At 39.1% G+C, this 26,416-nt stretch overlaps 1 protein-coding gene across 2 annotated transcripts in view; it reads left to right on the forward strand.

The window, feature by feature from the left end:
* The window catches only part of NOX3 (NADPH oxidase 3), a 41,425-nt gene extending 15,499 nt beyond the window's left edge, over positions 1–25,926 (forward strand). For both annotated transcript variants that reach the window (XM_074924583.1, XM_074924591.1), the window contains exons 6-13: positions 1,478–1,659; positions 4,469–4,598; positions 7,695–7,787; positions 8,935–9,188; positions 12,791–12,953; positions 20,199–20,345; positions 23,567–23,691; positions 25,800–25,926. In XM_074924583.1, coding sequence (XP_074780684.1) covers positions 1,478–1,659; positions 4,469–4,598; positions 7,695–7,787; positions 8,935–9,188; positions 12,791–12,953; positions 20,199–20,345; positions 23,567–23,691; positions 25,800–25,926 — 1,221 coding nt within the window. The remainder of the gene's footprint in view (positions 1–1,477; positions 1,660–4,468; positions 4,599–7,694; positions 7,788–8,934; positions 9,189–12,790; positions 12,954–20,198; positions 20,346–23,566; positions 23,692–25,799) is intronic.
* The last annotated feature ends 490 nt before the right edge of the window (positions 25,927–26,416 follow it).

A 26,416-nucleotide genomic window follows, 5' to 3' on the forward strand; every position in this document is an offset into this window, starting at 1 on the left:
ATGAACAAGAAGGAACATGATCTAGCCCAGCATATTAATGTACCATAACTAAAAAGCATAAAAAAGTAAATCTAAATACGTCTTTTAAAAAATAAACACAAGTATTTTCCAAAGTATCTCCAGGTAAATGTGAGGAGCCAGCAAGCGCTACAGGCTTGGGGAGGAGTGGCTGGAGAGCTGCCAGTCAGAGAGGGACCTGGGGGTGCTGATTGACAGCCAGCTGAACAGGAGCCAGCAGTGTGCCCAGGTGGCCAAGAAGGCCAATGGCATCCTGGCTTGTGTCAGCAATAGTGTGGCCAGCAGGGACAAGGAAGGGATCTTACCCCTGTACTCGGCACTGGTGAGGCTGCACCTCGATTCCTGTGTTCAGTTTTGGGCCCCTCACTACAAAAAGGACATTGAATGACTCGAGCGTGTCCAGAGAAGGGCAACGAAGCTGGTGCAGGGTCTGGAGCACAGGTCGTACGAGGAGGAGCGGCTGAGGGAACTGAGGGTGTTTAGTCTGGAGAAGAGGAGGCTGAGGGGAGACCTCATCGCCCTCTACAGCTCCCTGAAAGGAGGTTGCAGAGAGCTGGGGATGAGTCTCTTTAACCAAATATTAAGCAATAGGACAAGAGGGAATGGCCTCAAGTTGTGCCAGGGAAGGTTTAGACTTTTAGACTAGATATTAGGAAGAATTTCTTTACAGAAGGGGTTGTTAGGTGTTGGAATGGGCTGCCCAGGGAGGTGGTGGAGTCCCCATCCCTGGAGGTGTTCAAGAGTTGGGTTGACATAGCACTTAGGGATCTGGTGTAGTTGGGAACTGTCAGTGTTAGGTTAATGGTTGGACTGGATGATCTTCAAGGTCTGTTCCAACCTAGACAATTCTGTGTTTCTGAGCAGGTAAATGAGCTATGCTGTTTAGGTAAAAGACAGCGTGCCTTTTTTATACACCATTTCAGGCTTGCTAAAAACCCACGAACTTTGAAGTAAAATAAGCACAAACAAGCCCCATACCTTCATGGTTGCAGGTGTCTTAGCACCTCACTTTATCACCCTCACATGAATAAGCTGGTTTCTAGTGCTGTTTTGCTTATCACATCTCTAGATTTCTCATTTCTCTAATCATTTTCCTTTTTTTCTGAGACACTTTTACATAAGCAAAATAGATAAAAGTACTAATGAGACTGTCTAATTTCCTCCTTTCAATTCCTGAAAAAAAATAAGTGGCAGCAAACATTTACACATCTGTCTGGGATAAGCCTGAGTGGAAATAGAGCAGAGGGATGTTTTTCCATGCTTTTCTGTGGTAAAATGGAGCTTTGCCTTGCCTCCATGTCTTGTTCTGGTTTTGTTCCTAAACTGAAAATATATCTTAGATTTTGGTTTCATATGTAATAGAAGCAACAGTAACAACAGTAACAGAAGTAGTAATAAAAAAAAAAATATAACAGCAATAGCTACTAGTATTAGTACTAATGATGTATTCTTATTTTAGAACACAACAGGAGAGGTACTAACCACCATAGCTGGAATAACTGGAGTTGTGATAACTGTGGCTTTAATTCTGATCATTACTTCATCCACTGAGATCATCAGAAGATCATGCTATGAGGTGTTCTGGTATACCCATCACCTCTTTGTGGTTTTCTTCATTGGTTTAATAATCCATGGTATGGGGTAAGTGTCTGCATAAACTACATGGGGTATACGTACACAGTTTGAGATTAAACATGATTCAAATCTATAATCCTGTGCTTTTCTATTAACAAACTGCTGAGATCTTTGCTTGGAGACAGATTGCAAAATGAAAGCATTTTGAAATTAAAACACACCACTTTTCTGAGGACTAAAAGTGTGTTCTAGTTCTTTCATTCACCCTTCTAACATCTTACAATGTGCAACTTATCAATCCATCAGTCTGAACTTTCATCCCGGAGAGCTGGGGGCATTACAGATTAGGAATCAAACCTTTTGAGGTACAAATTAATAAGGAATAGACCTTAGGCTCACAGCTCTTGTAAGGCATTTTGCAAGAGAGCTTGTACAAGTCTGACAAGCTTTCAGCATGTCAGCTACCCTATGGTGGGTATCCTTGTGCCCATTCTCTGCATCCAAAAATGTAAAGTGGTTTTGACCTTTTTGTCTGTGGGAAAAGAACCCCAAATTTCCTTACCATAGAGAAATACTGTGCAGCAGCAGTAGGTGCTATATTACAAACCAGGTTTAAATGACTACAGTAACAAACAACTCAATCATAGAATACCCAGGTGGAAGGGACCTCAAGGATCATCTGGTCCAACCCTTCTTGGCAAAAGCATGGTCTAGACAAGATGACCGAGCACCCTGTCCAGCTGAATCTTAAAAGTGTCTAATGTTGGGGAACCACAACTTTCCTGGGGAGATTATTCCAGTGGCTGATTGTTCTCATGGTGAAAAATTTGTCTCTTGCATCCAGTCAGAATGTCCCCAGGAGTAACTTGTACCCATTACCCCTCATCCTTTCCCTATGACTCCTTGTAAAAAGGGAGTCTCCATCTTCTTTGTATCCACCCTTTAAATAGTGGAACATGGTGATAAGATCTCCCATAAGCCTTCTCTTCTCAAGGCTGAACAAACTCAATTCTCTCAGCCTTTCCTCATATGGCAGGCTTCCCAGTCCTTTGATCACCTTTTTGGCCCTCCCCTGGACCCTCTCCAGCCTGTCCACATCTTTTTTTGTATAGTGGAGACCAAATCTGAACACAGTATTCCATGTGTGGCCTGACAAGCACCAAGTAGAGTGGGATGATGATTTCTTCTCTGATGGTGATGCCCTTGTTGATGCAACCCAGTATCCTGTTGGCTTTCTGTGCCACAACAGTGCACTGTTTGCCCATACTGAGCTTGTCGTCCACCAGGACCCCCAGGTCCCTTTCCACAGAGCTACTCTCCAGCCAGGTAGATCCCAGTCTATGCTGCACTCCTGGATTATGTTTACCCAGGTGCAAGACCTTACAACTCTTCTTATTGAACTTCATAAGGTTCTTGTTAGCCCACTCCAGCCTATCCAGGTCTTCTTGTGGGGTGGCTTGCTCTCCTGATGTTTAAACATAAACTCAAGTTTATGACTAGCCCAGACAGGTGGCTTTTACAGAGAGGGATGACTGCCAGGTTGCTGATTGTCTCCCTGTTCCTCAGCACAAGAGGAAGGTCCATCTTCTTGGTACAGGGCTCTGGTTCTTACACCAAGTGACAGCAGAGTCATGGGAGCCTCCCTAAGAAGCGCAGGGGCTGATAAATCCCCTCTCTATGCAGAGTGAAAGCAAGAAGATGCCTAGTGCTGAAAATATTTCCATCTTCCATTTCCAGCTCCACTGACATCTTCTGCTTCTTATCCATTGTGTGCTTTCCCTCATTTCCTTTTCTCATTTCTTAGTGACGGTGTTAATGTGAATCTACAGTGGTACATCTATATTCACATGTTAATTCAGATAAGGAGTGCAGTTTTGGGGTAAATCTCATGGTCCTCCTCACCTTGTAGGATTGGTTCATACCAATCCCTGGACTGCATAACACAATCCCAACAGAGCAGTACCCTGTTGCCCCAGCACATCCCTACCACTACCCCATTTACGAAAAGGAGTCAAAACCCAAGGTTTAATCCACTTCCCAACTCTTTCTCCTTCCCAGATGACTGAACAAAACTCACTCGAGCCTACCTCCTTTTCTGCCTTTCTGTCTGAACTGGTGGCAGCCACTGACACTGCCATGTAGAAAAAGGCAGCGCTTCTTATCTCCTCATCTCTTGTTAGACTAGTGGGCAGCACAGGCTAACATTGTAGAAACAAAGTAAGTATGGGAGGGAAAATTCAGAGAAACAATATGAAACAAATAGGGTTTCCCCATTAAAATCTTCCTTCACTACCCATAATCAACACCAGCTGAAACCCATTTAAACTGAACAGTCAGGATTGATATGTTTAGGAAAATTCACATCATTAATATTCTCAGAAGTAAAGAAGCTAGAATTTAATATGTTTAGAGAGTATACATCTAATTACAGTCCTCCAACTTTATTTGCAGCTTTTAAAAATGCATTTAGAAAGCAGCAAAGGAAAGAGAAGGTCTGTCACTATTAAATTTTATTATTTTACTAAACAATACCAGATGCTCATATACAGAGGAGGTCAAAATGTCTGCTCCAAAGAACTTAGAAATCATTCTAATTTTGTCACAAACAGCACAATGTACATTTTATACACAAGGACTCTCCACACTTCAGCTGCATCAATATATATCAGTACTATAACACACTTCTTGCATTTGGTCAAAAAGTCTTGGCAAAGCTAAAGGAAAGGTAATTTGAAGAGAGACAAACAGGGTGGAAATGGCCAGTTCTTGAATTTTCAGTTATCACTGAATCTGCATTCAACTACTAATGCAAAACCTACAGATGCACAGAAACCTGGCAAAGCAGCACATCACTGATGAACATTTTTGTTTTAAGTCAGCTTGTCCGAGGTCAGACGCCTCAGAGCCTGCTGCTTCACAATGTCACTTACTGTAAAGATCACTACTTGGAATGGGAGAACGCCACTCAGTGCCCTTTGCCACAGTTTTCTGGCAACAAACCTGTGGTAAGAGTGATGTTTGTCTTCTGTTTTTAAGTTCATGTCCTTCCCTGGGAGGCCCAATGACTTGGGGAGCAGGGGGCTGGGGTGTATGCTAGTGACCAGCACTTAGTGTCAGGTTTAGAGAGTACTTCCACATTTCTTTTCCATGACCTCTCCCTGTGCATTAAGATAGTGATCCTGATCCCATCTATAGTCAGTATAGACAGGTACGGATGAAGTGTGATGTATAAAAATTGGTGTTGTTAATAATAATTTTTATTTCTGGAATATCCTTTAGTTAGGCAACACTCCCTTTGAAGGGTATGGATTTCAGAATTGTACTCTATTTAAATCTGTTGTTGTACATTTATTTTTAATTATTCAGTATCACAGCCTCCAAGTGGAAACCTTACACGGGTAGAAATACAGAAAATACAATGGAACAATAAAGCTAGGGATGCAAATTAATGTTATTATTTTAACTAATAGTACTTTAATATGGATAACCTAAATACCAAGGGAGAATAAGTTGGAGATAAAATTATGTCCTTGCTTTGGGGTACATGCTTCATATTGTCCAGCCTTGATGTCTTAAGTTAGGGAAAAAGGAAAGAATTTGAAACAATGAATTATGAAAGGGAAAGGCAAAAGGCAGGAAAAATGTCCCACGGAAGGGTGGTTTTGCTGCAACAAGATTGCAAATCCACAGGGGGTAATTAAGTAGCAGATTTGTACAGTATGTCAGATGTCTAGCATCCAAACAAAATCATTTAACATTTACAGCTCAAGATTTAGCTTGCTCATATGCAAGTTTTTGTTGTTTCTTCCAAAAAGAGAAAACATACCAAAGGAAATCCTAAAGTAGAGGAGAAAAATTAGCATTCAGTGTCTTGCAGCTCTTTTAATGGCTGACATAGATTTTTCTTAAACTAAACTATTGTTAGCCACTATCCAACCCGCATATTAATGAGAAAATGAATGCCTCTCTAAAAATTTCAGCTACAATGTCGCCATAAAAATCAATACATGGCTACGCACCATGAATACAGACACAAGCTTGCTTCCAACAGCATGTCTTGACATTCATTATCATAAAGCTAAGTGGAGAGAACTTCTCTGTGTTAAACCTATTTTGCCACACTTTCCTGCATACCCAAGGCCATACTTGCAAAGTCATATTACTTTAAATGAATTGTGATAATACCATATGGCATATAGATCATCTCTAAGAACAGTGCTTTGCTGGATGGGTAATGTGCTATGGTGTGATACCTGCTAGACACTGCAGATAGATAGCACAAATTCATTCAGAGGCTAAAAAGCCATGGCAAGGCTTGTGCAGTGCTGGCAGGGCAGACACAGATGGGGCTGAGCAGGGAGGGGACAGTCTTGTGCACAGCTGGGACTGCGTGGGGTGACACTGGAATGCATGCCCTGCTGGCCACAGCTCCCATGGGAGGCTACCAGGGCAGAGCCCCTCTCTGTCAATGCCACATGTGCTTCACTGCTCCATATTTCAGCAGGTAGGAGCCCAATCTGGCTCCTACTGAGGACAATGAAGCACCTCTGTTGCACCCGAGGCATTCAGACTTTTATCCTCACAGCCTCTCCTGAGGCATCGCTGCCCCATCTCAGTTCATTCTCATTACAGGAGGAAACACCACTCAGGCAAGAATACTGATGCCTTGATTAGCTGACCAGGAGCTGTGCTGCCTAGCAGCCCATCCCTCCTGGTGGATGGCCTGTTGTTCCAACCCAGCCAAAACATATTTTGGATCGAACGCTCCGTTTCACTGGAGCGATGGCACATTTGAAATCTTAGCTGAGCTCCTGCACAGAGTAGCCTGCAACTTGAACATTCCTGTCACGTGCTTTTATTTACAGGTAGCACAAATGGAAGGGAGGAAAAACAGGTCTCATCATTATTGTGGCTTGATATATGCAAATATATTCAAGATGTGAAATTACCCACTGTGCAGAGACACCTGTAGTATTTAGGGACAACAGATATGTTGAGTTTCTGCGTTAACTGAGAATCTTCTGGCTTATGCTGGTTTCTTCCCATTATTAAATCATGCATTTTTTTAATTTAATTTTCAAGACTTAACCTTGGGAAATTGCTACTCCATCCTCTTAGCACTTTCTAAGGAAGCCACAGAATTTTATCGCTTGGTTCTCATAAAAGATACTTTATAACCCCTGTTACCCAGCTTGTGGAGCAAAGTCAATGTTTCAGCAAGTAAAGCTACTCTTTGAAGATTTTAAAAGCCAGATGATTGTAGAGTCTTCCATTTGCTACAATGAGCTGTGTAATTAACAAAACTGAAAACAAAACAGTGTCTCTTCTAGGGGAAAAAAAAAAATTTTAAACATGAAGATTCAATTACATCTAATTATCTTAGCTATCCGTGCAACACAGTAAAATCATCAGCTAGTATACTTGAATAGCCAAGTATCTTTGATTGTATAGTGATCAGTACATACGATTAGCAAGTACAACCACAGCAATCATCTGCAATACTTAAAGTATGACCAACTTAGCATCCTAGATCAAAAAAGCACATTTATTGATGCAGAGCTGACTAATGAATTAAATGGAAATGTATCCTGTTGCTCTAATTGAATATTTGGGACAATGTTTTCTCAGGCAGCATCAGAAAACTCACAGCTGACAATAAAAGCTATTCTTGTCTGACCCTTCTGAAATATTTTAGACTTTGAAGAGCAAAAAATAGTAAGGCTATGGGTAATATTGTATAAATGTATGCATCTATATATCTTCAGGTCCAATGACATCTATATGTAACACCTAAATAGAGTAATCATTTTGCCTTTTAGTAGGAAAAGATTTTAAAGGACTCTTCTTGGCCAGAATACAGATAGATATTAGCACTGCTTTCGGAGTGTGTCTGTGAAGGAGTCCCATATGTCTCTTCCACAAGAAAGCCAGAACTGCTACAGTAGCAACAGAAATACTCTCATGAAAAAGGCGAACCAAAAATCACAGAAGAGAAATCAAATAATTTAATTTTAGGCTACTTGCTGATTTAAACCAGAAATGCAAAACACTTTTGTAGACATTCAGATAAATGTTATTTCTTAATATGCAACTTTCTACAGGCTTGGAAGTGGGTTTTATGTCCTATGGTTTTGTACATCTGTGAAAGAATTGTTAGATTTTGGAGATTTCGACAGGAGGTGGTCATTACTAAGGTATGTAACATAGCTTGCATGTCTGTGTAAAAAAGTCATTATGTCAATGACTTCCTTATTTTTTATTCGTAACCTCTCTACATTATGACCTTATTTTTCACTTCTAGCTTCAGCAGCTCTTCCATCATTACCATGGTTTCAGCCAAGTATTGATTTTTTTTTTTTTTTGGTTTTGCATTCATTCTAATAGCAAGTCCATAAGAATATTCCATATGGGACCAAATTTCATTAATCAAGTACCAGACTTTACACCACCATAATGCACAGAGGGTATTGCTTTTTCATGAACAGAAACCATGTTCCACTCCAGTAAATGCCAGAGACACCCTCAACTGTTGTAGGACACAGTTTTTATTTTCAAATCTGGAGGCTTCCAATGAGATTAAGGGTTATTTTATCCGTTAGCATAAAGAGTCGAAGCCTCATTAACACCACTGCAGCAATTGATCCTAGTTGTAAATATCTCTGTGTGCTAAGGGCCTATTTAAATCACAGCAGAATGAATGGGGAATGCTGCTACTGAAGAAGCCATGTCCACATGTATCGAGCTGGCAATCAGAACAGACTTGCGTGAGGGGAAAAGTATGTCGGATCAGTCTTTCTACTGATTTCACAGAGTGGCTGTGATCTGAGAATCTCAGTATACATGTGTGACATCTAAAACTGGCTGCTTGACTGAGATTACCTCTTAATAAAAGTTTTTAGACTTGAGTTGAATTGAGCTCAGTGGGCTTTTTTCTTCTTGCCAAGCCGACAATAATCCCATACATGTTAATTGTGTTACATGAGAGTAAATCTGGGAAATTATTCCAGGCTATTAAGGAATACTTGTGCATAGGGTCTACTAGGATAGAAAGTTGACAAACTGTTGAATTGTTACAGCCTTTTCTCTGCCTCTTACACTCACAAAGCAAGCTGCCCCTCAATACACACTGTATATGCTCTCAAGCTATTGGGCAGCAACAGCACTGCAACATGCAGTTTAAGACGCAATCTACAAAACATATAAAAATTACTGTGCATCCCAATTTGCATTAACTTGTGGTTGAGCTCAAGTAGAAACGATTGCAAAATCACCTGTAATGTAATGGAAACACACAGTTACTATTCTGAGGAAAATAAAGCAGGTCTTTTTATTATTGTTTAGGTGGTGACACATTCCTCTGGAGTCCTTGAGCTTCACATGAAGAAACATGGCTTTAAAATGGGACCTGGTCAATACATCTTTCTACAGTGTCCCTCTGTCTCACAGCTGGAGTGGCACCCTTTCACCCTCACCTCGGCTCCTGAGGAGGACTTCTTCAGTGTTCACATACGAGTCGTCGGGGATTGGACTGCAGCCCTTTTCAAGGCCTTTGGAGCAGAGGAAAAAGCTTTCAAGGAACTGTGGACATTACCAAGGTCTGAACAACAAAAAATATACTTTAAAATGTTAATTCTACATTTTAAAATAAATTTTAACATTTTAACTTTAATTCCTTTTTTGTGTGTTCTTTATGATACAGTATTAGATTGTAGTTCTGGATTCATAAATATGTCATTATGCTAAAAGAACCACAAATAAACACAGTCATGAACTTAGGCCAACAGCTACCAAGAAGACATGATGACTAAACCAATATTTAAAGTCCATATCAATATCTCTGTCGCTATCATCTAAATCTCTAACATCTATATCTACACCTAAAGATACCCATTTTTACAGACAGGTGCTTAAGAACTGAATTAAAATGACACTGGAAGCTATCTGCTAGCTTTGTGCCTATATGCTTATGTTCTGATGGCACCCATCATCTGCCATCCAAATTTTCAGCTTTTCCCTTTCAGTTACTTAGATATTTTGTGGTCCCAGAAAGTTCTGCCTGAACCTTACTTTTTTACAGCAGTGTCCCTCAACTCTGTCTGCAGTTTCCAAACCCTGCTTCACGTTATCAGGGTTACTGGTGTTCAAATTCTGTATCTGTGGCATCTTAATCCAAGCGAAAGGTTGATGCTTTGTTGTTGCAAGTCAGCAGGGCTCTGCTGAAGTTGATGAAGCCATCCTGACTTACATCAGCGAAGCATCTGGCTCTATACATGATGCATTCAAACCATGGCATATTGGAGTTTTACAGCAAAGAAGAGCCCAACACAGGATCATTTCAATTATGGTGGAGTGTGTAGGACCTGGGACCAAAGGGACTATTTTCCCACTGGAAAACTGCTTTTGATGAGGGTGTTCTGATAAAATTGAACAGTAAAATGCCCTTGTTTCACCACATTTATATAATTTAATGGAAACTGGACATTAAATTAATGGAACATTTCTCTAAAAAGCTTATAGACACCACTGAGCTCCAGAGGCATACTAGAAGGTGGGGACACAGAAGAAAGTCTGGTCCAGTCCTTGCATTTTATCAGTTAATAAGAATTAGAACTGAAAACCTTGCCTTTGCTAAAGGCAACTGAAATGAGAAGTGTGTCATTTCAGCAGAACTGGAGCAAAAATTGTCAAAAAGTGATTGACAGCCAGTGTAAAGAATGAGAAAGAGAAAAATGTTATCAAACGTTGCTGGCCACAATGCAGAGTTGAAATTAACAGCACTGTTATATATAAAGACTTTTCTTTTTAATCTTGTTAGGGTGCCTAATGCCATCATTCAGTTGCTTTCATGCAATATATTAAAAAGAATATTTCAATAGTTAAGCTAGCAACAAAGCAGAAACAAGTCTTTTTCACAGGTTTCAATATCTAGATAAACACCAAATTGGTGACTATATTAAAAAATAACATATAGCAGAAGCTGAGCAGAAGACATGTAGTAACAATAATAAGGTAAGGTTCTAAAAATAAAATATGTCTATTGTAATTAATAAAAGAAGACTAAAATAAAATGTATGTACATATATACAGGTAGCAAAGACAATTAGTTGTGATTTCCAGCCAATTTGAGAGACAAGACCATAGAATAGACTATTCCTGTGAAAATAATCAAGTTCGATATTATACCTCTTTGGGATTTTGGCTCACTTAATTGCTATTTTAGCACATTGTCCCAAAATATAACTTCTTTTACAGTCAGGAGTACTACACAGTCATGCTTATCAGAAAATGTTTAAATTCTAAAAATAATAAAAGAATCCATTAATGTTAGTTTTCAAGAACTAAATATTTGCCCCGTCTTTCCCCAAAGTATAATGTTTCTTTCTAATGAAATTGTGTAGATGGACACAAAGAATATGGAGAATCCAAGCCACAGCTAGAAACAGTCTATAGTCCTATTTTCTACTCCTCCCTTGGCAAATGCAATGTAATATTTTTTGTCACTTTGTTTACTATCTTCTTATCTTCCTCCCCTCTCTCTAGATCGAACGAATGGGTTGTATATCTCAGTTTCTCTTTCTCCAGTTTCTCCTCCCTACTTCTCTGAATCTCTGTATTTGGCTAAGCTCTCTAGCTACGGCTGAGCAAGGCATCCAAACCAATGATGGGATCTCTGTCAACTGAGGATTTAGGAGCAGACTGACAAGACAAATCTCTGTAAGGAATGGTTCAGAAATAATTGATCCTGTCTTGCAGCACAGAGACAGATTAAAGAATCTCTTGAAATTCCTTCCAGATCAATTTTTTCTCAATCTACTAACAGTAATGAGAATTGCTCCCAATCCCACATTGAACTACATAGAAAGCTTACCTGAAAGCAGTTCTTAGGAACTTTACATATATACTATAAATTAACTGTATTTTACAGGAAGTTTTGAGTGCTCAAAGAGTACAGGCCTGGACAATAATCTAAATAACAACACATATTTTTAAAAAGATTATTTTGTTTATACCCCAAGCCAGATTTCCAAAAGTTATCCCTGAGTAGCCGTTTCATTTGCTATCACACTTGCAGAACATTTGGAATATTGAAATATGTGACAAGTGACAAGTACAAATGAAAGAGAAAATATTTGCTAGGACTTCAGGTACACTTTAATAAAGCAACAAGAGGTTTTCAGACACATTGTGTCCCTATATTTGTATGTACCATTGCTTGGTGATCCCCCTTTCAATTCCTATTAAAACATTTAATTCTTCCTACATCTGCGTATTGTTCTGTAGTATTTAAGCTGAATTTCAACAATTATTTGTTCAATAAAGAGCACAAAACAACAGAAAATCTGAAAGAAGTAAAAAAATGATTTTTTTCTGAAGACTTGGTGTTAGTGAAGCCGTCTTCCAGAGCATTTGCATTATTTAAAGACAGACTGGACAGAGCACTCCAAAGTACTGTATGTATTTACATTCCATGTCGCTAGAGGAATTAACCTGACTATTTAATAATCTTTTTCATCTCTAATTTTGACCAAAATGAATGCCTTAGCATCAGCAATATTGATTATAGGAGGTAGCAACATAAACAAGCGTTTCTCCTTACACATTTTGCCTTTATGTCAGATACTAAGTACAGTATTATTGCCAAAAATATATTTCTGAAATACTGGTTTTCAGAAAGAGCTGAGAAAATAGTAGTTTACTTGCATATGATGCCCTCTCTCTTGCTTTCTCTTTTATCACTAACACATATAGAGAACTTTTCAAAATTATTAATATAATCTGTTCCTCTTTACTTTGATATATACAATACAGAAAATAAAGCTCTAAAACAGGATGCTTTTCAGTAATTTGTAATCAAATATGCAAATTCCACAGCTAAATTTGGACATGCAATTATATGACTAATCACATTTCAGAAAGCCAGAAAATTGCAATTGCATGCTTAAATAGATGGCCAGGCCCCAAACCCACATGGGTACTCTTGTTCTCTCACTTCAGAAAAAACAGTTGCTTTGCTATTAAATGTCACCCACTGAAAATTAAATGTGTTTGTAGGGATAATGTGTGTGCGAGCTTAGACCTGTCTTCTCTCTTTTATTTTAACAGAAGTTCAGTTTTGAAAATATGTAGTCCAACTTATTTTAACCTTTCTGTCATTTTATATGTTGCTGACCGTTGACTAAATGTCTTGTTGCTGTAGATTGTCTGTGGATGGACCATACGGATCTGCAACCACAGACGTCTTCCACTACCAAGTGAGTGTGTGCATTGCAGCAGGAATCGGCGTGACGCCATTTGCCTCTGTTTTAAAATCCATTTGGTACAAATACTGCAACCCTAATTCAGTACTGGTGCTGCAGAAGGTAGGTGGGAAAGTTTATTGCTCCATCAAAAAGTTCTACAAATGAGCCTATTTTGCCAGCTGAGAGAAGCAATTCAGAGCTAGAGACTCACATGAGTGCTTTAACTCGCTCTCAGAAGCAGTCACTCACTTTCTAGCTGCCTCAGGAGCTGTTGTGGGGTAGGGTGTCCTGAATTCATTGTTACTCCCTGAGGAAGAAAGGAGCCCTAGCTGCAGTGGTTTTAGCAAAAGGTGAAGAATTAGATTTTCAATAGCAAATGGAGATAAACACGGACTGTCTTTCATAGCTAGACAGGTAGTTAGAGAGCTAGAAGAGGAATTTGTCCTCTTTCCTACCAAAAATAAATCCTGCAAGGTCATCTTAGACAGAAGTGAAGGGCAGCACTTTCTCCTTGTACAGCTGCAGGTTTTGTAAGGGCCCTTTGACTTAGTGTCCTGGTCCAGAATGCTGCATTCAGCAACCATTAGATGCTTTTCTCACCTTGCAAAGTCAGGATATTAGCCAGCACAGAAGGAATAAAAAAAGGCATTTAAGCTCTGCATGAGATGCATGTATCAAGATGCATGTTACTGCCTCAAACCACTTTAACTATTTTGTTGAAAAAATATGTTGGGGTCTGTAAGGCATGGATGGCACCAATTAAGTTAACATACTCTTGATTTGCTAACCTGTTATACATCTTCTGCTGAGGATATGTGAGGCAGCACTAGAGTAGGATAGGTGAAGAAGACATAATGGATGAAGTCGAGTGAGGGATAAAAAGATAATAGAGAAAAAAAACAGCCTTAAACATTCTCTTCCCTACCCACCATGGCAAATGGTAGTTTGTGGACCTAACAGCTTCTTTTAGATCATTTTCCAATGTAAAAGCTAAATCAGGAACTGTTCAACATTTCACATTTAGGGACAAATGCTGAAATTGCACTGGAGTGGACAGATCTCTGAGAAGGTCAGTACATATGGAGCTGATTGCAGAACCAAGGGGCTGATCTTTTTAAATGAAAGAGTTAAAACTGGCATCTTAATGACAATCTGCCACTGAAAAAGCATCTGGGATTTTAGTAACTGAGGAGTTGAGGACAGGTTCAAAATGCCAGGGGGGATCTTTGAGGCAGAAAAAGCACTGAGAAGGGAAGGAAATAAAAATGAAAATATGTGCTAGATGTGAAAAGTGTATTTGCAAACACTATGACTGTACCAGAAAGATCTTTTCCACTGGAAGGAGAGTTATATATGTACATACACATTACATATGTACATTATGTATATTCTATACATATACAGGCAAAATTATTATTGTCATTGCTGTTATTATCTTAAGGGGAAAATAAAAGAATTTAACTATGCACTGAGAGTACAGTATACTCAGGGTGTTCACCTATAGCTTAGGAAGAATCTTGGGTAAGTTGCCTGCAAAGATAAATGCACGGTTCATTCTGCCATGTTTTTTTGCTATAAACTCAGTTTTTCTGAATTCCTGCAAAATACAAAAGTATCATGATTTCTATATGTCCTTTCTCTATATCTTGGCTTCCTTATTGGTGCAGTGGGAACAGTGATGCTTATTTTTCACAGGTGTTATGAGGCTAGACTTCATCGGTGCTTGTAAAATATTTTGAAAGCCTGGATGAAAGGTCCTGGGGAAGTTCACAGCATTACTTAAAAAATTTAGCAGTCATCTTAGTGAGAACGATTAATCTCAGGGTAGCTCCACAATTTTATTCCATTGGTTAAAAGCTTCCACTTGTGGTATAATTACAAATAATTTAATCTTCCTCAAAGTATTCAGCACTCTTTTTCTGCCATGATGAGTACCATAGAAATGTCTATTAAGGAAATAAATAAGAGGTTTTTCTTTTTTTAACAACTTCATTTTGATTTGAGTACAGCTATCATTACGCTTATTGAACTAATATTTCTTAGTGTTGCCCACATACGGTTGAGATATAAATACTCATAGCTTCCATAATGTCTGCAGCTGTATAATTTAAAAAACCCAGCAAATCAAAAGGAGTACACATTTATCTAATTGATTCTTCACAATTAAATAGCCTTAGAGCCTTCATTTCCCTATCATTTTTTGTGATGAGGAAGGGCACTACTACTAGTCAGGGCTGGAAAGTTTCTACTGGCTTTAGTTATGCATAAAATGATCTTTTTTTCACATTAGCGGTCTCATTTTTCAGATCAATTGCTGCTGAAATTGATAAAATTGTACTGATCCGTCAGATGCTAGTATCAGCAAATATCCACTTCCTCTTCTACCCTATATAAGGACATAAGAAAGGTCCTACTGAGTGTCACTGAAGATCCATCTAGCCCAATATCCTGTCTCCAACAGTGGCTCTTCATGAACGCCTAGGGAAAAGTATACAGACCAGAAAATCAAACAGTAATAAGTATGGACACCTTCTCGCCTTTGAGCAACCTGCAGTTCAGTAATGTCTTGATATAAGAGCTGCATCTCTGTGTTTAATATCCCTTAGTAGATTTTTCTTCCATGAATTTGTCTAATTGCTTTTCGGACCCATATAGACCTTAAACAACCACAGCATGTTGTGGCAGTAAGTTCAGCTACATACTGTGAGGAAGACAAAACCAGCTTCTTCCACTTGCTTTGAGACCGACCGTCCCTGCCTGAGGTAACCTTCTGCTTCAAGCTCTACCCCAGCCCACATCCTCCACAAAATATCTTCTTCCAAAGATCTAAAAACCTGGGTTGTTGTTGCTGTCAAACGTAACCACCTTTCTGAACTCTGACTGAGAACAGTTTAGGACTCCTGATTCAAATTTGAGGGTATTAATTCAAGCCTTGTCCTGCATTTATATGAAAGGATGCTTGCTGCCACCCTAGCTCTAAGTCAGTGCCTCATGCAGGCTGCCAGACCCCTGTGCCCTGCATACCCTGGGCTGCAGGCACTGCTGTGCCTTACCTGTAGCAGCCCACTGGATCAATTAATTAGGCTGGGGAAGATCTCTGATCTTTTTTGGTACTCTACAGCCCATGGGTGATGTGGTACACTCAGGAACAGGAAGGACTGGGGTTTTACAGAGACATGTCCAGCTGCAGGTGTACGAGGGTTTTTCAGGGACTAGTCATGTCTAAGAAGGAGCAAGAAGAGTCAGAGATGAAGGTGCCTCCCTGGGCATCCCCTGCTTCACCATCTTTAACACCCCTTTGTTGACAAATTGGCTTTGCCCAGAGATGCAGCTCCACCTCTGTCTTCGGGGAGGAGGGAGAAACAGACGGATGGTCATCACAGATAATTATTAATGACTTTCCACATGATGAAAACTGATTTATGAAGTAGCTTCTTTCTTAGAGAAAAGAAGTATCAGAGTATGCTCTTGTCTGTTGTACAAAATTCAGGATGTAGGAAACAATGATAAATACGCATGCATTGCAAGGGAGCAGAGTATTACAGAAACAAGCGACTACTCAAAACCCTGCATTACAAATCTGATTAATAGCAATACTGCATCTAACTCAATTTGCAAAAAGAGCACTTGGAAAATTTAAGACAGTTTACTTGGGCAAGCCATCAAGCTGATGAATGTAGTTGATGGGGGTAGGGTGGGTGGAGACTAATGAAACATAAATCTAAACCAGATTTTTAAGAGTCCTAAATAACTGCTGTCAGTTAATAGTATGAAGCTTACAAGAAAAAAAATAGGATTCAGAATTGTTTAATTATAGAAATGCACTGATGCTGGCTTTATTCTAGAGTTTTTATAAGGATTAATTTTATTGTGCATTTATTGTATTTTAATTATACATGTAATATGTTGTGCTATGCTATGGGCAGTCAGTGTAAAGAAAGAAAGACTTCTTTGTAAACACAATTTATTTTAACATATTATATTAGAAGTCCTCTTTGATCTAAGGGAAATGGAGACCTTTTACCTGTAGGCCATCCTTCTTCACTACCTCATTTCTTTCTAAGATTATAATCACGGCCAAAAATACTTCTTATAATGGCCATCTTTCTTCATTACCAAAAGCTTTCCACCTCTAACATGTGAAAACTAGAGACAGTGCAATGGGTATCGCTTCAGTGGAACCACATCAGCAATGAGTTTCAGGAATTTCTGCAGCTTCAGAAAGCTACATCCTTTCTCAAGAGGACTGTGCCAGAGGCAACTTGACCCAGTTTGGTTGGACTGTGTTACTGTGACAGCCAGGTCTGCAATCAGCTAAAAGCACTCCTTCAAGTTCTATAGCCTGATACTCTGGAAACCAGTCCCTCATTTCAGCGACCACATCATCTCAACTCATGGTCTGGCTTTTCTTCCTCCTTCCCTGAATAAGCTGCCCACATGCTCCCAGTTGCTACCCCATGCACAACTCATTATTCTAGAAACACATGCCTCCTCTCCACACACATGTACTAAATATACATATCCATGAAATTAACTACTGAAAAGACCTGAGAAATAAGAAGATCAAGTAGAGGCTGGGGGAAGAAATTTCTCACTACAAATCAACAGACATGATGTGATACAGGCTGACAGCACTCAGTGGGTTCATTTTTGAGACGCTGAGGATGTGGAACAAGTGGGCATCTCAGAATTCAGACACAAAAAACTACATAAAGGTTAAGACTTTAAATCTTATCGAGTTTTTGTGATTTAAAATAGTGCTTCTGTTGGTCAAAAAATTAAATGCTATAAAGTCAGTGGGCTTGCTTTTTCCTCATAACTTATGCCAGTGTAAATCAGCAGCAACCCCCCTGAATGAGGTTATATTTAAAGCAAAACATTGAAACAGAAGGGGAAAAAGCAAACAGCCAAAATGGTTGGTACTAAAGTTCTGCAGAAAGTCCTATTCCTGGACTGTAAAAATACCCTGCTTAACCCTGAATGCTTTATCTCTGTTTCCTGGGATCATACTTCATTTATATTTCTTACAGAAACCACAGATGGTCCCTTACAGTACACTCAGATCTAGGAAATATCTGAGATTACTGGTAGTCTCTTTCACCAAATCTCCAGTGAAATATGATGTTACCATATTTTTCTCCCACCACCTTACCAGAAGTCTGACAACATCCTATATTAAATCTTCAGGAAATCTCTTTACAGAATTCTGTTTTCTCCTCTGATTTTTCACTTCAGAAGTGTTTAATATGCACCCATATTTCATTGATGCTATGGAAAAGGGCTATAATTTCCAAATCATCAGAGTTCCCACAATTGCCTTGAGGAGAGACCTTCCAGATTACCTTTGATACTGAGGTAAAATAAAAGACAGAGGGGCCGGTGAGCACAAAGAGAGATGGATTCGAGGAAATGAGGGGATTTTGCAACAAAATAATAATCACAGTCACAATAAAACAATTTCCGACCCTCTTTTTGTTATAAGCTTATACATTGTCCACCATGACATTCCTTTTTCATCTGAAATTGTGTATTTTTAGGCTTCCTTCATGTTTGTGAATTATTTCTTTGGAGGCACTATAAAAATAATTACACTCAAAATTACATTGCCCACAGATGCTCATTCGAGGTCTAGTGACCTCTGTTCAAAAGTAATGACGGATTGTGTGGCAAGTGCTACAGAATTCAAGTTATCAGAATTGCAATCAGATTTGGCTTATAATTGTGGTTCAGCTGGGCATCAGGGTCTTGCCTGGGCAGACACCCAGAGATGTCAGACATTCAACCTCTGGGTGGTGCAGGAACTCCCAGTCTAGTCATCTACACAGCTGGTCTGGCTCGAGACAGCGGACTGAGCTGAAACCAGAGGATGCGCTGTACTCCCAATCCTCTTCACAGCACAGCACTGGTGGAGGAGATTTCCACATGGGAAATTCTGACTGTCCTGAAGACTCCCTAAGGTAGCTCCTGCTCAGCCTAGGACACTGTATGTCTCAGTGTGTTGCTTAAGATCCTGAGAGGGCAATCTCACCAGTTCTGAGACTCCACAGGAAGTTCCTGCTGCAAAAATGATTAATCTGTACACAGATAAGACATCTGCAAATGGTCAGCAGAAGTGGTCACACAGGACACTCTTTTATACATAGTTAATTAGCTAGAAGATGCTTTGTATGTAGTTAAGACAATAGATCACAATAGATCATGCACATGCTGGGGTGGTCACAATGGTCCCTGAACCAGCTGGCTATAAGAACTGAGCAGAAAAGGGGGTTTGGAGAGTCTCGCCTGATTCAGCTAAAGATGCCACAGCAAGGACTCTTGAAATAGAAACTCTCAACATCATATGGACAGTGACTAACCATCTTGTTTGAAAGATTTTATCCCCATGCAAGCATTACCCTTTGCCAAGATCCTAATAAATTAGCTTTTTTCTTCTTTTTTTAAAAACAGACTCTCTGTTCTGTTTGTGACTGACAGCGGTAGAGAAGGAATAGACAGAAATAAGCCATAGAAATGATTACAGGATGGAAAATTAGCCTCTCAGTGACAGATCCCAGGAATGTTCCATTTACCATAGAGAGGATTATAGGATGACTTGATCCCAGCCTCTAATTTCTACCCGAGGAACAAAACTTTAATAACAGGCTCTTTAATCTGATAGAAAACTAAAACAAGATCCAGCATGTGGAAGATGAAGCTAGAGAAATCTGGATGAGAAAAACTGCAAAATTTTCATAGAGAGGAGGTTTTCAACCAATAGAAAATCCGTGATGGGATAGTGGTTCATTTTGCCCCTTTGGCAACTTTAAAATTAGTTTCATGTTTCTCTAGAAATTATATGCTCCAATTTAAACAAGAAATACATTCAAAAAGAAGTAGAGGCATTCTGTAGCCTGTTTTGTACAGGGTATCTGACTTGAAGAACAGACTTGTATCTTTCAACCAGATCAGCTGTTAACCTATGGCATAAAGTCTTGAGAAACAGGAATCCCTTGCTTTATTGCTGAATGAAATCAAAATACCATTTTAAACATAACTGAAAATAAATCCAAAATTTCAAGGAATAATCAAGTTATTTGCATGAAATGCAGGGCTAGGTATTATAAGTCAAAGCTGAGATGCACTGGCAGGGGGCTATGGGAAACTTCTACATTGCCTATCTTCACTAGTACATTAATATATTAACTGAATCTTTAAGATGAAAATGAAATTTTTAAAAGATAGAAACTACATCATCAAATGTGTAATTATGTTTAAAGTTACAGTGGAGAAGAGTCACACACTATGCGGTTAATGAGTTGAACCAATCATTAGGAAGTTTTATTGATGGTTTGCTTCTTGTTAAATCTCTTTACTTTTATCTGACAGGTTTATTTTTACTGGATTTGTCGAGACCCATCAGCATTTGAGTGGTTTGCTGATCTTCTGTTCCATTTGGAAACAAAAATGGCTGAAAAGGGGAAAAATGATTTTCTAAGTTATCATATATTTCTTACTGGCTGGGATGAAAGTCAGGTAATAATTAAACTGTTACGAGTCTGAGTTAATGTACCTTGCTTTTCCAGTATGGTAACATATGGAACAGGAACAGCTGAATAAATGATGGATGAAGCAGAGAGACAAAGAGCTGTAAATATAAAGACACCAAGCCGTCTGTTTCCATCTCACATTTAGGAAAACAGGAATGGAGAAATCAAGCCAGTGATCCTTCCAGTCCTATATCTTGTCTTGGGCAGCGCTGATTACCAGATGTCTCACAGTAAAGTGCAGAGAGCCTTTCAGGAACTTGTGAAGGGACATTTTATCCATGTCTTTGGAATTGTCTTTAAATAGATTCTGGCATTTTTGTACTGAAACATGGAGAGTTGTATAAAAAGTGTTGGTTTGGTTTACTCTTATTATTTACTATCATTTTTGTTGTTCACATATATGTCCAGTGCACTTTTGAAACCTGCTGCACTCAGAACATTTTGGCAACAAATTCTATGGTCTGATTCATGTTGTTTGAAAAGGCATTTTCTGTGATGGACCTTAAATTTGCCATCTCATAATTCTTTGGATCATCCCACCTCGAGGCACTCCTTACACTGGGTGGATTTTATTCAAATTCTTTAGTCTTTACCTATACCCAAATGAGTTTATTTTCTCTCTCTATTTTTTTTTTTTAATAGATCACTCAGATCACACTGTGATCAGACTTAGGCACCTGCCAGAAAAGCTCTCAGAGGAAAGTCTTTGCTCTACTATTTTATTTCCTGCTGTCTGTGTAGAATGAAGGACTGTCTAGTAGAGATTAAAAAAATAGATTTCATAGAGCTTTTCCTTTCCTGCCTCTGCTGCCACAAAAAAAAAAAAAAAATCTGCTTTCCTTAGGGCTTCTGTCAAGTAATGAGGTATGTGCATAAAGTTGTATTCAGAAAAATCCACTCTCATTGTGAAGTAAAAGGGAGTCATTGAAACTACCACTCTGCATTAGCAATATCACAGGGTATTACCTAAAACCTGCTTTGAAAGAACCTGTTGAGAAACCTAACAAAAGACAAAGTTGCCCTCATCTCTCAGCTGTCATCATCCCACTTCCCTCTTGGGCAAACATCAGGCCAGAAATCAGGTAGGGAGACAAATACTCTTGCTGGGATGTCTGACTCTCTTCACTTGTATGTCCCGCACTTTTCTGAAGTGCTTCCTTCTTCTCTTCAAGTCCCATCATCCCAGCCTCCTGTCAGCACTGCCTTGTTATCCTGTGTTGCTGGTTAGTTGACATAGGAGCATCCCTGAAGCTGTGCTGCCTCCCTGCTTACACTGGTACTGCTCTTGTTCCCAGACTCCCCCAGCATCCCACCTCTAAAGGGCTGTGGGGGAAGAGGAATGCCCTTCAGTGGCTGCTTCTACTCTGACCAAGCTCAGTGAACTGTTCTAGGTCATAACTGCACTTTCTTCAAACATCCACAAAGCTCCCTCATCTTACAGGTCTTACTTATCTTTAGCAAATTCCAGTTCATTATTCCTCAAAATGTGAGCTTCAGCACCAGTAATATTTGGATGATGCTTTACTTCTCCCTTCTAGCAAAACCTACATTCTCCCTATTCTCTCCCTGTCTGACCATACAGATGACCAGTAGTTGGGTGAAGCTGAATCCAAGTAGGATGAGCAATTTACACCTTCTAGTGCACCCTCCACTACTGGCAGGTGTTTACTCCTCAGACATAATGTTTGTTCAATGCTTCAAACTCTTTGTAGATTCCATATTGGCAACAGATGGTCAGATATGGCATATGTCTGCCTCTGCTTGGACAAGAAATCATGTTTCAGCCAATTGCTCGTTGCAATGCCCCTGACATTCCAGGCAACTTAATGCTGTGAGCTATAGCAAGGGCAAACACCAAAAATCCTTGAAACGTTCCACTTAATGTTAACAGAAATTACCCATCTGCTCAGTAGCACAATTTTGCTATAAACAATTAAAAAATCCTGCAGCTCTCCACCTCCCACTCCTACCAAACACCTTGTTCTTTCTTAGACTATTTCAAGTCCTCCACGACATTGGCCCAAACTAACAAGAAGAACCCTTTAGAAACATGACCTCTTGTGACAACTGTGATTGACCAGAATAACTGAGTTGTTAAGCAACATGGAAGACTCATTATCACAAGAAATATACAATATTCCCAGAAAATGGATCTAAATTTCAGCAACCCCTTCTGCAAGAGATGATAATGATGCCTAGTTCATGCTAGGGCTTGAACTAAATGCAAAGCCCATTTTTTAACTTAGCTTTCCTCTAGTAATTTCTTGACAGTGATAGTAACAATGATAGTCTGTAGTGAAAACAAGCATATTACTCCTACACAATAACAGCACAATTAAGAGAGATGGTGGTTTTGTTTTTAAATGCATCTGGGAAGTACTCAGATAGCATGGTAATGGGTGTAGTATAGGAGCTGAGAGACACTAAATGCCCATGAAAATCAGAAAATCGGGATTTGTTTTCTTGGCACTGAGAGCTGTGCAGCTCACTTAGTTCAGTGCTTCACCTGCGCTGATCCACTTTCTGCACCTGCCTCCACCTGAGCAGAAGAGTCAAAACACTCAGTTTTACCCCTGCTGAGCTGGTACATCCGTTGTCTTTTCCATCACCAGTAGAATGCTCTGGACTTACTTAAGGTGCATGTAATTGCTAATATTTATTGTCAAACTCTGTTACAGTACACTTTGCTCCCCTTCCTAAACTCCAATGCAGTCTTAAAATGGTGACTGTCACTTCAGGATCTGCAAGAAGGAAGTGTAGGGTGAGATATTTAATGGCTGCAGAGAGGTTCAGGAATCCAAGACCTGCCTGTAAAAGTGACTGAGGCACTTAGGCTCAGGCCAGTAAAGACTGTTATTTATTCCCAACCATTTTCAAACATTCCATCTGAAGAAACTGAACTCCTTTGAGGTACCGGGCATTTTTGGAAGTGCTTTTTACAATTCTAGTACTATTCCTCTCCTCTCCTCTCCTCTCCTCTCCTCTCCTCTCCTCTCCTCTCCTCTCCTCTCCTCTCCTCTCCTCTCCTCTCCTCTCCTCTCCTCTCCTCTCCTCTCCTCTCCTCTCCTCTCCTCTCCTCCCATTTGATAATTACAGTTTCCTGTCCCTCATTAATAGTTCCGTGTTTCACAGCAAAGCAGCTTTCTCCTCCTACTTGGAGTGTATGTTGTGGACTCTAAATTTATTATCTTATAAATTTGCCTTTAGGCTACTCACATAGCCCTACATTATGATGACAAGATGGATGTAATTACCGGTTTGAGACAGAAGACCTGCTATGGAAGGCCAAACTGGGACAATGAGTTCAAGCAACTAGCCAAAAAACATCCTAGGTAAGGCAGGTTGTCTTCTAACCTTGTTAGGTAACTCTTCTCTCAGCATAAACAGTGGCAGAAGAGGAGGCAAACCTTTCTAAATGACCCTTTTAAAATAATTTAGGGGTTTTTTCTGTGTGGAAAGAAGATTTATGCTTAATGAAGCTTTTAATGAAGAAATCTCGGAAAGAGAATGCCAATAAAATCTAATTTTTGGACAAGAAAATCTAATATTTAGAAGTATTTCAATATCCTGGCCTTTGTCCAGATATAATTGAAACACACAATCCAATTACTGTTCTGCACAAAGGACAAAGTAGCATTAATTTCCCTTGAAGATGGTTATTAAAGAGATAAACTGTGATTTTTTTCTTATGATGTCAAGGATATGTTTGTTCCCTTAACATATTTGGCTACTCTTGCAAGACTATGCTGTTCTGTTATTAGTTCATCTCTGCTGGCAAAGACAGTTCATTTGAACTTGCTGGATTCGCTAGTGGTCTGAGAAAAGCTTCTTTGTTCCTGAAAGCCTTTGAAGCAAGAATTTGAAATATTTTGTGTTCAGTAGTAGAAAATTCCAGAATCTTTGTGACTCTTTATGATTTCCAAACATTTACCTGCTAATGCAAAATAAAGGCTTGCACTTGGGAGACAGAGATACAAAAAGAAAAAGATGAAAACTTTTTTTTAAAGATGAAAAAGACCCAAGAAAAAGCTGAAAGGGAGGAGATCAAAGAGAATACAGTAAGCTACAAGAATACCATAAAATTGCAAAAATAACAGTAATAGAGAAACCACTTGATGGAGGTCAAAATAAATACAATCAGGAAATATGAAAGATTAAAAATAGAAAAAAGGCCAAGAGTAGAAAATACAATTTTTGAAAAGCCTTTTATAGGGATTCTACTGCATAAACAGAGCTTTTAAAGTTATAGGTAAAGCATTACTTTTTGTTACTTTTCTTGAGTACAACTGAGAAAAAATCTGATGCTCAGGGAGGCAGACGGGCATTAACTTTCTATACTGGATCTTGTGCTAGTTCCTTAAATGGGCAGCTAAAGTGACAGAAAAAGCTGTATTGCTTCTGAACCTAGATGCCCATGGTTACAGTTAATGTTGAACCTTTTAAAAAAAACCTTGAATGAATTAAGGATTTCTTATGAGAAGAAAAAAACCCAACCTTTTCTTGCTCTGAGTTACAGAAGGTTCAAGAGGTAAAGAAACTCAAGCATTTCTATTGTGTGATGTAACAATAGGCTTTTATGCACTGACTACGTTTTGGGTCCCTGCACCTAGGTCCACAGAGTCTCCCTTAGCTACAACAATGTCTTTTAGTGGATTAACAGGAATATACTGATGCATGTTAAACCTAGTGCAATAGAGCACCAGAGCAATATGGGCACTGCTTCTGGGGACTGTGGCTTGGGCACCAAAATCATATCTACAGTCCGTCCTTTGCAGAAGCAAACTTTTTGAAACTCATGCTGTCACCTGTCACTTGCATTGCATTTATGTAGATTGAGCTTTCCTCAGTAGCACAGCACGTGTGTTTATCTGTGTGTACATATATGCTGTAAAGCAATATGTGCCATGTACTTAGAAGCAAACCCTTTAAACCCTTTAAGACTTGTGCACTTATGAACAAAATTGGCCATGTTCTTATTTTATAAGTACTACCTATTTTAAAATGTTGTTCTTAAATCAGCCATTTAAATATTGTCCATAGGCAGAAAAGAAGAAAACTCAGAAGTAACTGAGAATTTTTGGTCTTTTTTAGAAAAAAAAAAAAAAAAAAATCAACTCAGCTGGAGAAAAAGAATTGAAAATTTTCAGCACAAGCAATGTGTTTGCTTCTCTGATTAAAAAAAGCTATGAAGATCAAACCCAAAGAACTACCATTTAAAATAGTTTGTGACCTCTAATAAAGCAATTCAAATAAATAATGCAGTAAGACATAATAAACATTAAAATAATAAAATAATTATACTTTAATACTTTGTGACAGTAACACAGATGTTTTCAAATGTATTTCTCGAAAAGACACTTCAAAAGATGCAAATCTGGAGGCAGCCAAAAGGTACAGTTTATCTGCTACTCTTATGTTTTTGTTGTTATTGTAATTACAGCAACAGTATTGGAGTATTCTTCTGCGGACCCAAGACTCTCTCTAAGACCCTTCAAAAGACATGCAACTCATATTCATCAGTTGATCCAAGAGGAGTTCAATTTCACTATAACAAAGAAAGTTTCTAGGTCTTCTTAAGTATATAATCGGTATTACCAAATAGTGTATTTTTTTCTTCTCTTTCTCCTGTCCTCTACTCATTCTGCAGCATTCAGGACAGATATTAGGAGTAGTAAATTGAAGCAGGTGCATTGACTTCAGAAGAAAAATGCCATCCCATGCCAACTAAACATTTGGACCCCATCTCTTAGCCTTTCCTTCAGAGAACCGAAGTGATGCTTCTCCATTGCTTACTTAATGATGCTGTGAATCCTTCTACATCTGTGTGAAAACAAGCACAAACCACTAACCTTTGAATAAAAATTCATGAGTAAAATGGACATTTAGAACTGTACCTCACTGTTGTGTATGATCAAACTACTACTGCAGGCTATACTCACATTCTTGCTGTTTAAATTGTGCCTAGACATTCAAAGCATTTTCCTTCCTGGTGTTCTGATTTTGCACTTGTAGCCTCCCACTGCAAATAGATCCACATCACCTTTTGTGCCGTAGCAA

This window comes from Athene noctua, chromosome 1, assembly GCF_965140245.1.
Source record: "Athene noctua chromosome 1, bAthNoc1.hap1.1, whole genome shotgun sequence".
In the NCBI taxonomy this organism is placed as follows: domain Eukaryota; kingdom Metazoa; phylum Chordata; class Aves; order Strigiformes; family Strigidae; genus Athene; species Athene noctua.